The sequence below is a fragment of the Saimiri boliviensis genome, chromosome 15 (assembly GCF_048565385.1).
Source record: "Saimiri boliviensis isolate mSaiBol1 chromosome 15, mSaiBol1.pri, whole genome shotgun sequence".
NCBI classification, from domain to species: Eukaryota; Metazoa; Chordata; class Mammalia; order Primates; family Cebidae; genus Saimiri; species Saimiri boliviensis.
Window position 1 is genome coordinate 54450762 of NC_133463.1, and position 14047 is coordinate 54464808.

At 39.3% G+C, this 14047-nt stretch overlaps 1 protein-coding gene across 2 annotated transcripts in view; it reads right to left on the reverse strand.

Annotated features, from left to right (window-relative positions):
- DPYS (dihydropyrimidinase) overlaps positions 1 to 14047 on the reverse strand; it is an 84991-nt gene that overhangs the window by 50084 nt on the left and 20860 nt on the right. For both annotated transcript variants that reach the window (XM_074387036.1, XM_010349284.3), the window contains exon 4: positions 13147 to 13336. In XM_074387036.1, coding sequence (XP_074243137.1) covers positions 13147 to 13336 — 190 coding nt within the window. The remainder of the gene's footprint in view (positions 1 to 13146; positions 13337 to 14047) is intronic.

Genomic DNA, 14047 nt, shown 5'->3' on the forward strand with positions numbered 1-14047 from the left:
ATTCTGGTTCATCAGATGCTGAGTTTTAGTTAAAATCCTGATATATAACTGAAATTGACAGATTTCCTCAGAGAGCACTGACAGTGGATGGCCACCAGTTGCCTGAGTCATATCAAATTGGAACGTGGCACTCTATTATTTCATAGATACTTCTCCAGACTAGCCATCTTCCACTGGCTAGCTTAGAAATTTGAAAAACCATGAAAGCAAGGCTTACTGAAGCCTAAGAACTTCACTTCTTAAGTAACTAAGTATCAGTAAAAGTTCTCCTCTAGGGACTTAGCCACTGCTAACTTCCTTTGTGTCCCTGCCGTACTCTACTAAATAGTCCTGTCTCCATCTGGATTCTTACTGCCCTATTCCCAGAAAAGGAGAAACATCATTATCAGCTCTTTCTGAATATAGAATAAGCAGCAATCATTTTTAGTGAATGAAGAGGTAATGTACTATCTACAGGAGAACTGGGAAGATGGATGCGATATTTTATTTGCAGGTATGAAGAGACCTTCCTATTCCAAGGGAACGTCTTACAGATGCTTGAACAATAAAAACTCAGAGACTTGATCTGCAATCACTTTACGAGTTGCTGACTCGGTATTTTCCATGGTGCTTTATCATAGAGGAAAGATCCTTATCACATGTTCTATTCAATCACTTGGACCATCAAGGTGATATGGGAATATAGTTCCAAAAGTTCTACAATTTTAACAGCACTCAGGAAAAATTGAAAATGTCAGCATCTACCGGGAGTTTGCTAGGACTGTTTTGAAACCAGATGACAGGTAATTTCCTTGGAAGGGCTTAGCTCCTTTAAAATGTGACAGGCCACTTTAGTGGTATATACAACAAGCTCCATTAACTGGGCTATTTTCAACTTTCTCCCCATTTAGTATCTGTTAATATCCAAAGTAAAATTTAAAAGGCAAAATTTCTTAACTGCATATTCTATTTCCTATTTCACAATTTCTCAGGCATTTTCAAAGGACTAAAAAGCATGCAAGAACTAAAAAAAGGAAGGGAAACAGAAGTCCTGGATAATCTATAAATTGGATAATCAAACTGGATAATTCAGCATAATTATGGGTTCTGTTAGATTTGGGCTAAAAATAAAATAACAATAAAAATAGCTGACACATGCATACCATCCTATAGTTTGCAAAGCTCCCAAATACAATCTCATTTGACCTTCATAGCCACCTTCATCTGATTTGACAGATGAAGACATTGATGTTCAATGAGAGTAACTAATGTGCCCAGACACACTGGCACTAAGTGGTGCAGCCAGAATTAGAGTCATAGTATTATCATATCACATGCACTATGTTACTAGGAAAAGTGCCATTTTTTTATTTCTTGGGAAAGAGCATGTATTTCTAAATGTTTAAGTCAACCACAGGCTATTTGTGGATGTGGCTGAGCAATTTTCCAATTTCACTTACTGGTTTCATTTACTACACTTAGCTGATTGGCAATGAAAAGTGCTCTATCTGTCCGGAGCCTGGTCCTATCCTGATTACATTCACAACTGGAAGGTTTCAATAACCCTTAGGAGATAAGAACATCTTCATCATTAATCTCCTACCACTGTCTTAGCAAGCTTCACATTAGGTTATAGCTTGTCTACCCATAGATGTTCTCTCCTTATTTCTCCATTTTTTGGCTCAAAACCAAACAAAGAAAAGGCTGCCCTTTATGATGCAACCTCCCACTTAAAGGAATTTCATCCTTTGAGAGATTCTCAAGATTTCTCAGTAATGAAGCAGGTCAAACCAATCCAAACTCCCCACTGACCAGACAACTCATTTATTAGATGACGGTGATAGAGCAGATGTTAACACATTGTCTGGATCTGCAAGCAGCGTTTTATTGAGTCCTGAGATCTGCTAAAGAAGGTTGAAAGCAGCAGAGAAAAAGCAGAGGCATCCATGAGCAAAAGCACTGGCCACCAAATAGGAAACCAAACATGTTTATAGAAAGAAATCTTCCTAGACAAAAGGATAGAGCCAAACTTTCCTGGACTTTATTTTGATTCAAAACATTACATTTAGCCGGGCGCGGTGGCTCAAGCCTGTAATCCCAGCACTTTGGGAGGCTGAGGCGGGTGGATCACGAGGTCAAGAGATCGAGACCATCCTGGTCAACATGGTGAAACCCCGTCTCTACTAAAAATACAAAAAAACATTAGCTGGGCATGGTGGCACGTGCCTGTAATCCCAGCTACTCAGGAGGCTGAGGCAGGAGAATTGCCTGAACCCGGGAGGTGGAGGTTGCGGTGATCCGAGATCGCGCCATTGCACTCCAGCCTGGGTAACAAGAGCGAAACTCCGTCTCAAAAAAAAAAAAAAAAAAAAAAAAAACCAAAAAAAACATTACATTTACAAAGGAAAAAAAAAGAATTGAAAAGGAAAATACACAGAAGCAGCTTGGTAGAATGGGTAATACAGATCTAGGTTCAAATCTGGATTTTGTTACTTTTTAGCTGGTGACATTGTACAAGGTAAGTTATTGCTCTTAGTCTGTTTTTCTCATCTGTGAAATGGGATCACAATGTTCCTCTAGTGTAGCAATTTTGTGAAGGTCAAATAAATGAATATTTATGAAAGTACCCAGAATCTTTCTGGGACCCTGAGTCATTTCATGTTGTGGGCTAAATTGTGTCCTCTGCCCAAATCCACATGTTGAAGTTCTAACCCCTGGTACCTCAGAATGTAGCTGTATTTGGAAACAGGATCTTTATAGAGGTATGGAATTTATTGTGAGGTCATTAAGGTGGGCCCTAATTCAATAAGATGGTGGTTCTTATAAGAAGAGGAAATTTGGACACATACAGGGGAAGATAATGTGAAGACACAGGAAGAAGACGGCCATCTACAAGCCAAGGAGAAAAGCCTGGAACACATCCTTCCTCCACAGCCCTCAGAAGGAGCCAACCCTGTTGTCATCTTGGTTTTGGACTTCGAAACTCCAGAACTGTGAGAAAATAAATTCCTGTTGTTTAAGCAGCCCAGTCTGTGGCACTTTGCTACAGCAGCCATAGAAAAATCATACACTCCACAAACATTAGTTTCCTAGTAGCCACCCAATTTTATTTAAAAAAAAAATTTAACTTCTATGTAATTGGATAGAATGTAAATCATCTTGTTCTAAATTTAAAGGACCATGGGATGTTCTGATGTTCATATGCAAGAAAGAAGAAAGGCAGTGTGGCCAATATGGTGAAACCCCATCTCTACTAAAAATACAAAAAATTATCCAGACGTGGTGGTGCACACCCATAGTCCCAGCTACTCGGGAGACTGAAGCACAAGAATCACTTGACCCCAAAAGGTCGAGGTTGCAGTGAGCCAAGATCACACCACTGAACTCCAGCCTGGTCAACAGAGTAAGATTCTTTCTCCAAAATAAAATAAAAAGAGAAGAAAGGAAACCTGAGACTCAAAACCACCTTGACAAAGTGGCACATTGATTCTGGCCACAGCACCGGTGCCTAAGCATCAGTTCATCGCATGTGAGTAAATGAAATTTGGTGTATTCTTGTTCAACACTGCCAATCAGGACTCAGTGTGACCATTTGGGGAGAGAGGAGCCACTGTGTGAATTTTTCTCCCTTCTTTTAAAACACAAGAGAAATATAAAGGGGACAGAGTTTACATAAAATGGAAAATAGAAATTCTAAAGCCTCTGTTGATAAAAAGAGTCAAACTCTGTAAAATAGTTGAAGAGATTTATTCTAAGGCAAATATGAGTAACCAATGGCCTATGACACATCCCTCAGGAGATCCTGAGAACATGTGTCCTAGGTGGTTGGGGCACAGTCTAGTTTTATACATTTTAGAAAGATAGGAGACATCAGTCAAATACATGTGAGCTATACATTGTTCTGGTCTGGAAAGGCAGGACAGCTTGAAGTGGAGGCTTCCAGGGTGTAGGTAGATTTAAAAATTTTCTGATTGGCAATTGGTTGAAAAAGTTATTATCAATAGAAAGAAATGTCTGGATTATAATAAGGGGCTATGCAAACCAAAGTTTTATCATGCAGATGAAGCCTAGAGCACAGTACCTAGCATGCGCTTGGCATCCAAAAACTTCATTGATTGTGAAAAGTATAAAGCAAATATTTGTTAAGTTCAAATGAAAATCATATTTTTACTATAAAGACAGGAATGTGGATATGAAGTAGAGGTAAACTTTATTAAGACAAGCTAAAACAAGTTTAACTGCAAACCAAAACAATGGCAAAGCAGAGCATTGACCATTTCAGACAAAATGGGAAACAAATCCTGCCAGCTACATAGCAAGTGGAGCACCAGGTTAAATTGCTGTGAGAAATTGCCATCATTCTAAACAAATCACAGAAAGGTACTGAAAAGCATTGAAAGCAATGGCAAAAAACGCAATTACTTTTGCACCAACCTAATAGTTCCTCAGCTTGGGCTAAAAAAGATTTAAGCATGAAATGAACATTCTTTGCAAATTGTCAAAGTGGCACAACTTTCAATGGCTTGGACCATTGAAAGTTTTCTTCTTTTTCTAACCTGCTTTTCACTTTTTATTGCAGAGTGCTTAAAGAAAATATCAAGGCATGAGCAAAAAGAAACCTCAGGCTTTGGATGCACTGAACATACATTCCCCACCTCTTCTTTCCCAGTTCACATAAAAATCCTGGTGAAGAGAGACAAAAAGGAAAGAATCCGGAGTTTCACTGGGGATGAGAGAAGAATCATGGTTGGCCAGGGTTTTGGTAGATTTTAGGTATATGGAAAGCAGATGGGATGGCAATAATTCATAAAGAAAACTTAAGGGAATGACATGCTGACTGGAAGGAGTCGAGGGAGTCATGAAACGCTTTCCTTGTGGGGCAGAAAGGACAGTGAAGGGGACGGGAGAAGGAGGTCTGGATCTCTCAACATTCACCCTCAAGTCTGCTGGGAAATGAAGCCTCTTAGGTGGTGTTGATGCTAGATTGAGACCCCCACACCTTAAACTGAAGCTCTTCAGTGACTATGCCCCACTTGCATTCACACAGCAAGTTCAGGAAACAGACATGCTTGGTGGCAGAGGAAGTCCATGCCCATCCCCACACTGACCAACTGAACTGTCCTGTCAACATATGGACAGCCAAGGATCTCTAGATGTTTGAAGAAAACACAGACAGCACACACACACGCACACACACACACACACGTGCACCCACACACACACACACACACACACACAGAGGCCAAGAGTTTTAAAAACTGAAAAATTGGCTAGGTGCAGTGGCTCATGCCTGTAATTCTAGCACTTTGGGAAGCAGAGGTGGGTGGATCACCTGAAGTCAGGAGTTCAAGACCAGCCTGGCCAACATGGCAAAACTCATCTCCACTAAAAATACAAAAATTAGTTGGGCATGGTGGTGGGCACCTGTAATCTCAGCTACTCGGGAGGCTGAGGCAGGAGAATCGCTTGAACCTGGGAAGTGGAGGTTGCAGTGAGCCGAGATCATGCCATCCTGGGCAACAGAACAAGACTCCATCTGAAAAAAAAAAAACCCTGAAAAATTGAACCAGAAAGAAACAGAGTAGTGAGAGAAACAGAGTAACCAAGAAAACAGAAGAGAATTAAAGAATATATATATTCATTAATATTCTTAGAGAGATTAAGAAGATAGGCTGGACCCAATGGCTCATGCCTGTAATCTCAACACTTTGGGAAGCCGAGGTGGAAGGATCACTGGAACCCAGGAGTTCAAGACCAGCCTGGGCAATATAGTAAGACTATGTCTTTATATAAAAATGAATACATAAACAAATAAAGTATAATTCAAAAAAAAAAGAAGAAGAAGATAATGCATCTATTGAAAGAAAAACATTAAAAAGAGTAAGAAACCATGAGAAAAAAAAAAGAGTGCTTAGAGAACAAGAATGTTTTCTTGGAAATAAAGGCATGATTACCAAAACACAAGTTCAATAGAAGGGCAGGAAAAAGTAAACAACAGTATTTCTTAAAATGAAGAGCAAAAATTCAAAGATTTTTTTAGAAAGCTGAAAATAGTTAAAGGACATGGAGGATTATGATGGCGTCCAAGGAAAAAAAGAACGGAGGAAATGAATATGGAGACAAATACAGAAGAAACTTTTTCAGAATCAAAGCTCAGTCATCAGATTGATAAAGGCCTCTGAACGTGAAGGTGAATTTTTAAAAGGCCTACTACTAAATATAGCCTTGTCAGAGGTGTTCCAACCAGAGTGACTCCATCTTGGAGAGGGGATGGGTAAAATGAGGCTGGAACCTTCTGGACTGCAGAAACAGGATGCTGTAAAGAAGTCGGCCAAAATCCACCAAAACCAAAATGACACCAAGAGTGACCTCTGGTCATCCTCACTGCTCATTACACACTAATTATAATGTATTAGCTAAAAGATACTCCCACCAATGCCATGACAGTTTACAAATGCCATGGCAACATCTAGAAGTTACCCAATATGGTCTAAAAAAAGGAGGAACTCTCATTTCTAGGAATTCCCTGCCCCTTTCCTGAAAAACTCATGAATAATCCACCTCTTCTTTAGCATATATTCAAGAAATAACCATAAAAATAGCCAATCAATAGCCCCTGGGGCTGCTGTCTATGGAGTAGTCATGTTTTTGTTTCTTTACTTCTCTAATAAACTTGCTTTCACTGTACTTTATGGACTCTCATTAAATTCTTTCTTAAGCAAGATCCAAGAACCCTCTCTTGGAATCTGGACTGGAACCCCTTTCCAGTAACAGTCTCAGTGAAATTTCTGAACATCTAAAATAAAGAGAAAGTATAAAAAATCTTACAGATGATGAAAAGTTTGCGATAAAAAGACAAGGCATCGCATTGGCATTTGCCTGTTACTTAGTAACGCTGGATGCCAGCAGAGAAGGAAACTGTGCCTTCATAATCCAGAGGGAAATGTATTTCTGAACCAAGAATTCTACTCCCATCGAAATCAACCGACAAGCCTGAAGACAAGGAACCAGAAAATTTACCTTTTACACACTTTTTCTTAAAAATTACTTGAGAATCTTCAAAGTAATTCAAGAAAAAGGGAGATATGGAAACCAGGAATCAGTATATCCAACCTCATTATCCCAGAATGACATCTCTACTGCAGACTTAGCAAGCAGCTATCAAAAATGAAAAGGAAAGTCAGCAGATTCTCCTCCCACAAAGAATATCTGCAAGTAGAGCTCATTCTATTCAGTAGAAAGTATGATGAAGAAGCTAGAATTCTTCATGATATGGTAAAGAAGGCATATCTTTCTTTTCTCAACCTATTTTTTAAAAAGCTAATTGGAAAAAATCCAGGAGAAATGAGAAACTTTTTAAGACAATAATGGTCTAAATATGTAGCAAACTAAAATAAGGCATGCTTTTGAGTCCTATTGGACTGAAGAAAACTCACTTGACCTTGACACTTGGAAACTGCCTCTCTGAGAGTTAATTTGAATAACACTAACTTGCACCCCAAGTTAGTGTTATAAATTTGTCTGAAGTTCTCTTCTCACTAATTATTTCTACAGAGAAGATTTCCGTAATTTTACACTGTGACAGTTCTAAATTTTAGACTTAACCTATAGACGAAGACCTAATTATAGTTACAGAGCCAACTGGAATCTGTAAACCCCATCTATGTAAAGATAATAATACAGCTGGTTGACATCTGGAGGAGGCAGAGAGAGAAAGAGCACTTAGGGTCTCTAAGTTCCTTTTTAGCCTGTAGAGAAGAGATGTCTGTCTGGGTGTGGTGGCTCACACCTGTTATCCCAGCTCTGTGGGAGGCTATGGTGGGAGGTTAGCCTGAGACCAGCCTGGGCAACATGGCAAAACCTCGACTCTACAAGAAATTTAGAAATTAGCCATGTACAATGGTGCATGCCTATAGTCCCAGCCATCCTGGAGACTGAGACAGGAAGATTGCTTGAGCCCAGGAAATCGAGGCTATTGTGACCTGTGATCTTGTCACTGCACTCCAGTTCTGGTGAGATCCTATATCTTAAAATAAATAAATAAATAAATAAAATACATAAAATTAAATGTATCATTTGAAGTGACATTTATTACTGACAAAACTCAGGAGGTGAGAAGTTTATAAAATTACTAGTTTTTCATAGTTAAGAGTCAAATGATACTGTCAAAAATTATAAATCACTACAAACTTAAAATTTAGGATTTTAGAGGCTGCCACCAAAAACTAAAGATAGATATGTTTACATCACAGGCTCTAAAGAACAAGCTGAGGGAGATAGAAGATATTTACTTTCCATTAATACTTCATCATTTCCACTCCCGGCATGTGTTAATCTTTTAATAATGACAAAAATAGCAAAATGATGATAATGTCTTAAATAAATAATTTTAATGTAATGTCAAAAACTAATTAAAAATTTTAAAGCACCAAAACCAGCGGGGTGTGATGGCTCACTGCTGTAATCCCAGCACTGTGGGAAGCTGAGGCAGGAAGATCGCCCGAGGCCAGGAGTTCAAGACCAGCCTGAACAACAAAGGGAGACCTCATTTCTACAAAAAATGTTAAACATTGGTGGGGTGTGGTGGCATACATAAGTAGTTTCGGCTACTGGAAATGCTGAGGTTGGAAGAATCATCTGGGCCTGGGAGCCTGAGATGGCAGTTAGCTAAGATTGTGCTATTGCACTCCAGCCTGAGTAACAGAGGGACCCTGTCGCTAAAAATAAATAAATAAATAAATAAACCCCAAACCCATTAAATACAAACTTGGTATCCAGGTTTTCCCAACTTTAGATAAATTTCTCCTTTAACAGAGTGGAGAGTGACAGAAAAAGTTTTGGCTTTAGGCCACATAGAATTGGATTTGAATTCCAAGTTTAGCACTTACTAATAAAGTGATCTTTGGCTTAATTTACCAATCTTTCCCAAGCCTCAATTTCATTCAGTCACAAAAGAGTGGTAAAATTGAGCATGAAGCATTATTATGATAATTTTTATGACAATGTATATTAAAATACATTGATAAGAATATAGTAAAACCTGAAATGAGATAAAAGAGATTAAAATACTACTATGTGTCAACAACAAACCGTTAGTTGTTATCATTGCTATCCTGCTCTTCTGGGTATAGAGCTGGCAATTGAACAATAAAATCAAATTTAATAGCATTGTATTTCTAGGCTACCACAATAAAAGCAACCAATAATTGGATCTCCTCTGTGCCTCCTGGAGCCATGATCCTCAGGCTTTCATATGCATATGAATCACCTGGGGTTCTAGTTATAAGTGCACTTTCTGATTCAGGGAATATGGATGGGCCCTGCATGTCTAAGGAGCTCCCAGGCAATGTGGAGGCTGCATTCTAGGGACCACACTGTGAGTCAAGGCCCTTGAAGATAGAATGGGCTCCTGACCTCAGGTGATCCACCTGCCTCTGCCTCCCAAAGGGCTGGGATTACAGGCGTGAGCCACCTCAACCAGCCTGGCCAACATGGTGAAAAACAGTCTCTACTAAAAATACAAAAAAATTAGCTTGGCATAGTGGTGGGCGCCTGTAATCCTAGCTATTCAGGAGGCTGAGGCAGGAGAATCGCTTGAACCCAGGAGGTTGAAGTTGCAGTGAGCTGAGATTGTGCCACTGCACTCCAGCCTGTGCGACAGAGACTCTGTCTCAAAAAAAAAAAAAAAAGAAAGAAAGAAAGAAAAAAAACAACAAGAGAATGGGCTGGCAATGGTATTTACAGATGGGAGATTTTCATATTGTAAATGTATAAAACCAAATGATTTCTTATTTAGATCTACCGTGCTCTTTTACATTTAGAAATGATGTTGGATAATAAAGGAGTGCAGACAGGGTAGATGCATCTTCTGTAAAAGGTCAGTGTGGTCCAACAGCTCTTGTCCCACTGCACTCCCCAGGGATCTGTCCTTTGGTTTGCTGATGCAGTCACCATGTGAACAGCTGGGCACAGTTTACGTCCAACACTTCCTATTTGGGTCCCTGCTTGATTACAGGCCTTGGTCATGGGATGGGGAATCTTTCAGACTATTTTATTCTGGAGCAATGTTGCCTCTTTGACAATTATGCATGAGGGTATTTTCACAAGTATTATACTGTCACAGTAAGTCTGACTCAACTACAACGTTTGGGGTAGTATTTTAAATATTTCATGTTTACAATTCCTTGGGGAAAATGTGAGCAATATCCCCAAAATTACATATGCATTTACTCTTTGAACCAGCAATCCCACTTCTAGGAATCTACCCTCAAGATACCCATTTTGTGGTGGGCAGAAAGATGGAGCTCAGCAGAGGTCCACGTCTTAATCCCCATAACCTGTGAATATGTTACTTAATGTGGCAAAGGGATTAATAGATAATGATTAAATTAAAGTCCTTGAAATGGGGAGATTATCCTGAATTAATCAGGTAGGCTTAATATAAGGGGCCCTTAAAGTGAAAGAGAGAGGCAAAAGCATCAGAATAATGTGTTGTGAGAAGATCTCAACCCATTGTTGCTGGGGCTGAAGATGGAGGAAGGGGCAATGAGCCAAGTAATGCGAGGAGCCTTGCAAAGGCACAAAAGGCAAGGGCTTCCTAGGACCTCAGAAAAAGATGCAGCCCTGCAGACACCTTGGCTGTAGCCTGGTGAGATCCATTTCAGGCTTCTGACCTCCAAACTAGCTTGTCTTCCACAAATCGAAATGGCTTATGCATAAGGCCATCAGTGTGGTTTCACTTGAAACAGCAAAAGATCGGAAACAACCCAGATGTCCAACAATAGGGGACTCGTTGACTAAAAAAAGTAGCATATTCTACAATTGCAAAAAAGAATGAGGAAAATCTCTGTATCTAGTGTGGGCTGACCGTCAGAACATATTTTCAAGTGGGAAAAAAAAGCGATGTGTAGACAAGGCATATAGTATGCTACCTTTTATGTGGGAAAGAAGCAATATATTCTTATTTGGTAAAGAGAAATGTGGTAAAGATAGGTTAGAAATAAATTAATAAAAATCATTACTTATACTGTATGGGAAGAAGAAGCTAAAGAAGGCAAGTAAAATTTCATTGAACATTTTTATGTAGAATTTTGACTCTTGGACCAGGTAAATGTTTTACAGATTCAAGAAATAATATTGAATTTTAAAACAATTTACAATAGAATTAAATGCTGTATTTACTAGTTTTCTGCCTATGATCTGTATTCTAAAACCTTCCCTAGGCTTTTACTTTGCTCCTGATGGAATTCTATCCCAATGCAAAACAAATACCCAAGATCAAAATACTGCTTCCTGACAGAACTGTCAAAATTGGAGCTTGAGGGTGGGTTAGAAGTGAAAATTTCTGCTGATTTCACTGTTCCCTAAATAACATTCTGACATTATGGACTCGGTACACGACTTACCAAGCAAATAATGAGACCAACTAATCTCATAGAGTTGACAACAGCACCATCTGGTGGGGAAAATCTATGACTTTAACATTGCAGCACTTAAAAAGGGGTGAAGTTCTTTTACATAAGAGGGTAGCAATCAGAAATGGTTGGTTAATAAGACATTATTAACTTCTATGTGAAATAAGCTTACTCTTAAGACAAGATATTGATGGATTACATTTTAAAAGTGCACACGGCTTGCACAAAATCATTACTAAACCTTAATGCAACAAGAAGAAGTTTTGACATTTATTTTGGTATCAATTATATACATGCCAAAACTATGAGGTGGGTCATGCTTATAATCCCAACATTTTAGGAGGCTGAGGTGAGGGGATTCCTTGAGCTCAGGAGTTCAAGACTAGCATGGGCGACATGGCGAGACCCTGTCTCTACAAGAAATTTAAAAATTAGCTGGGCATGTTGGTGCATGCTTGTGGTCCCAGCTACTTGGGAGGCTGAGATGGGAGGATCATTTGGGAAGTAGAGGCTGCGATGAGCTGTGATTGCACCACTGCACTCTAGCGTGGGCAACAGAGTGAGACCCATTATTTTTATAATAAATCTTACAAAAATACAGCCATTTTTAATTTAAAAAAAAAAGCAAGGTTGAATTATAAGACTGTCTCTGATTATCTGTGTTCCTAAAATTGAGATGACAGAAGCTACCATGGACCTAAAGTCATTGAGTAAAATACACCTTAATTGTTTTTCATCCTTTCTTTACCAGTATTGGCAAAAGAATTAAATCATTTCTTTACCAATGCTTATCAAAAATAGGAGATATTTCTCTTTCCTTTAAGATGAGTATATACATACTAGACTAAACTAGGCAACTGAGGCAATTAAGCAGTTTGGGGTAAAAGTAACTTGGGTTTTAAAATATTGAAATAACCATCATAAAAAAAACGATTTGGATAGTTGCTTCAATTGCTCCAACACCCAAGTGGCTGTCAGACAAATCAATTCAATTCAAAAGAAATTTATTTAGCATGTACTAGGTGCCTTGTACTGCCCCGATTCAGGTAGTGGGAGGGGTAGTGGAGCTGCCTAAGAGATAGGGAAACGTCTTTAAAATTAACTGAAGAGGGTTGGGCATGGTAGCTCACACCTGTAATCGCAGCACTTTGGGAGGCAAAGGCAGGTGGATGATCAGCAGTCCGGGGTTTGAGACTAGCCTGGCCAACATGGTGAATCCCCGCTCTACTAAAAATATAAATTTTAGCTGGGTGTGGTGGTGCTCACCTGTAATCTCAGCTACTCAGGAGGCTGAGGCAGGAGAATCTCTTGAACCTAGGAAGTGGAGGTTGCAGTGAGCCAAGATCACACCACTGCACTCCAGCCTGGGTGACAGAGTGAAACTCCATAACAAACAAAACAAAACAAAACAAAAAACTGGAGAGCTTTGCATTTACCTATCAGATTTAAAAGTGGCTGCTAGTGGCATTGAGGGTGGAGCCATGTAGCTAAAGGAAATGTCCTGGGGTCCCAAGGATGGAGATCAAATAATAAATAAAACCTGAAGGCAGAGAGGCAGGGATGAAGATGAACAAAAGTGGGGAAAAACAGACACACAGAAGAATAAGTGAAAGCAGAAGGCTAATAAAAAGGGAGGAAGAAAAGTTGTGGAAATACTCGTGTACTTTCTCATAAACTGAAGCAGAGACTACAGACATTGACTTTCCTCTTCAGCTAACACTGAGTTCTAAGTGAGGTTACATTCAGGAATTACCATCTCTCCTTGCATCCGCTATCACCTTAGCTGCAGACTTGCTCATCACATGCACAACGTACAGAGGACAGTTCACAGCGCTGGCTATGGTGATGGCTCTCAGTGTGGCCTCTGCCTCCACTGCCTCTGGGCGGCACAGCTCGTGGCCCTCAGGGCCTGTTATCCCCAGAGCCAACATCTTCTTTGCTCCCTAAAAAGACAGCAGGAATGTGTATACGTGTAAGGAAGATTTACTAATGACAGACATCATTATTTTATCATAAATTAAATGCGGCGCCAGGCTTTTGATTTGTTAGGTGTAGGGCTGTGTGTGTGTGTGTGTGTCCGTCCATGTGGACACGTTTGTGTGGGTGTATACGTATATAGCATGTGTATTTGGTAAAAATAATTGTAATATTCTAATAGTATAAGTTAATTTCCATATGCATATTTTGCAATCATATTTTTTTAACTGGAAAAGGGAATAAGCAAGCAAAGCAAAAATGGACAAATGGGATCATGTCAAATTAAAAGCTTCTGCACAGCAGAGAAAACAATCAACAAAGTGAAGAAACAACCCAAGGAATGGGAAAAAAACATTTGCAAACTACCCATCTGACAGGGATTAATAACCAGAATATATTCAAAACTAAAACATCTCTACAGGAAAAAGAAATGTAATAATCTGATGTAAAAACAGGCAAAAGATTTGAACAGACATTTCTCCACAGAAGACATACAAATGGCAAACAGGCATATGAAAAGGGCTCAAATCACTGATCATCGGAGAAATGTCAATCAAAACTACAACGAGATACTGTTTCACCCCAGGTAATATGGCTTATATTAAAAAGACAGGCAATAACAAACACTGGTAAGGACGAGGAGAAAGGGAACCTGTATACACTGTTGGTGGGAATGT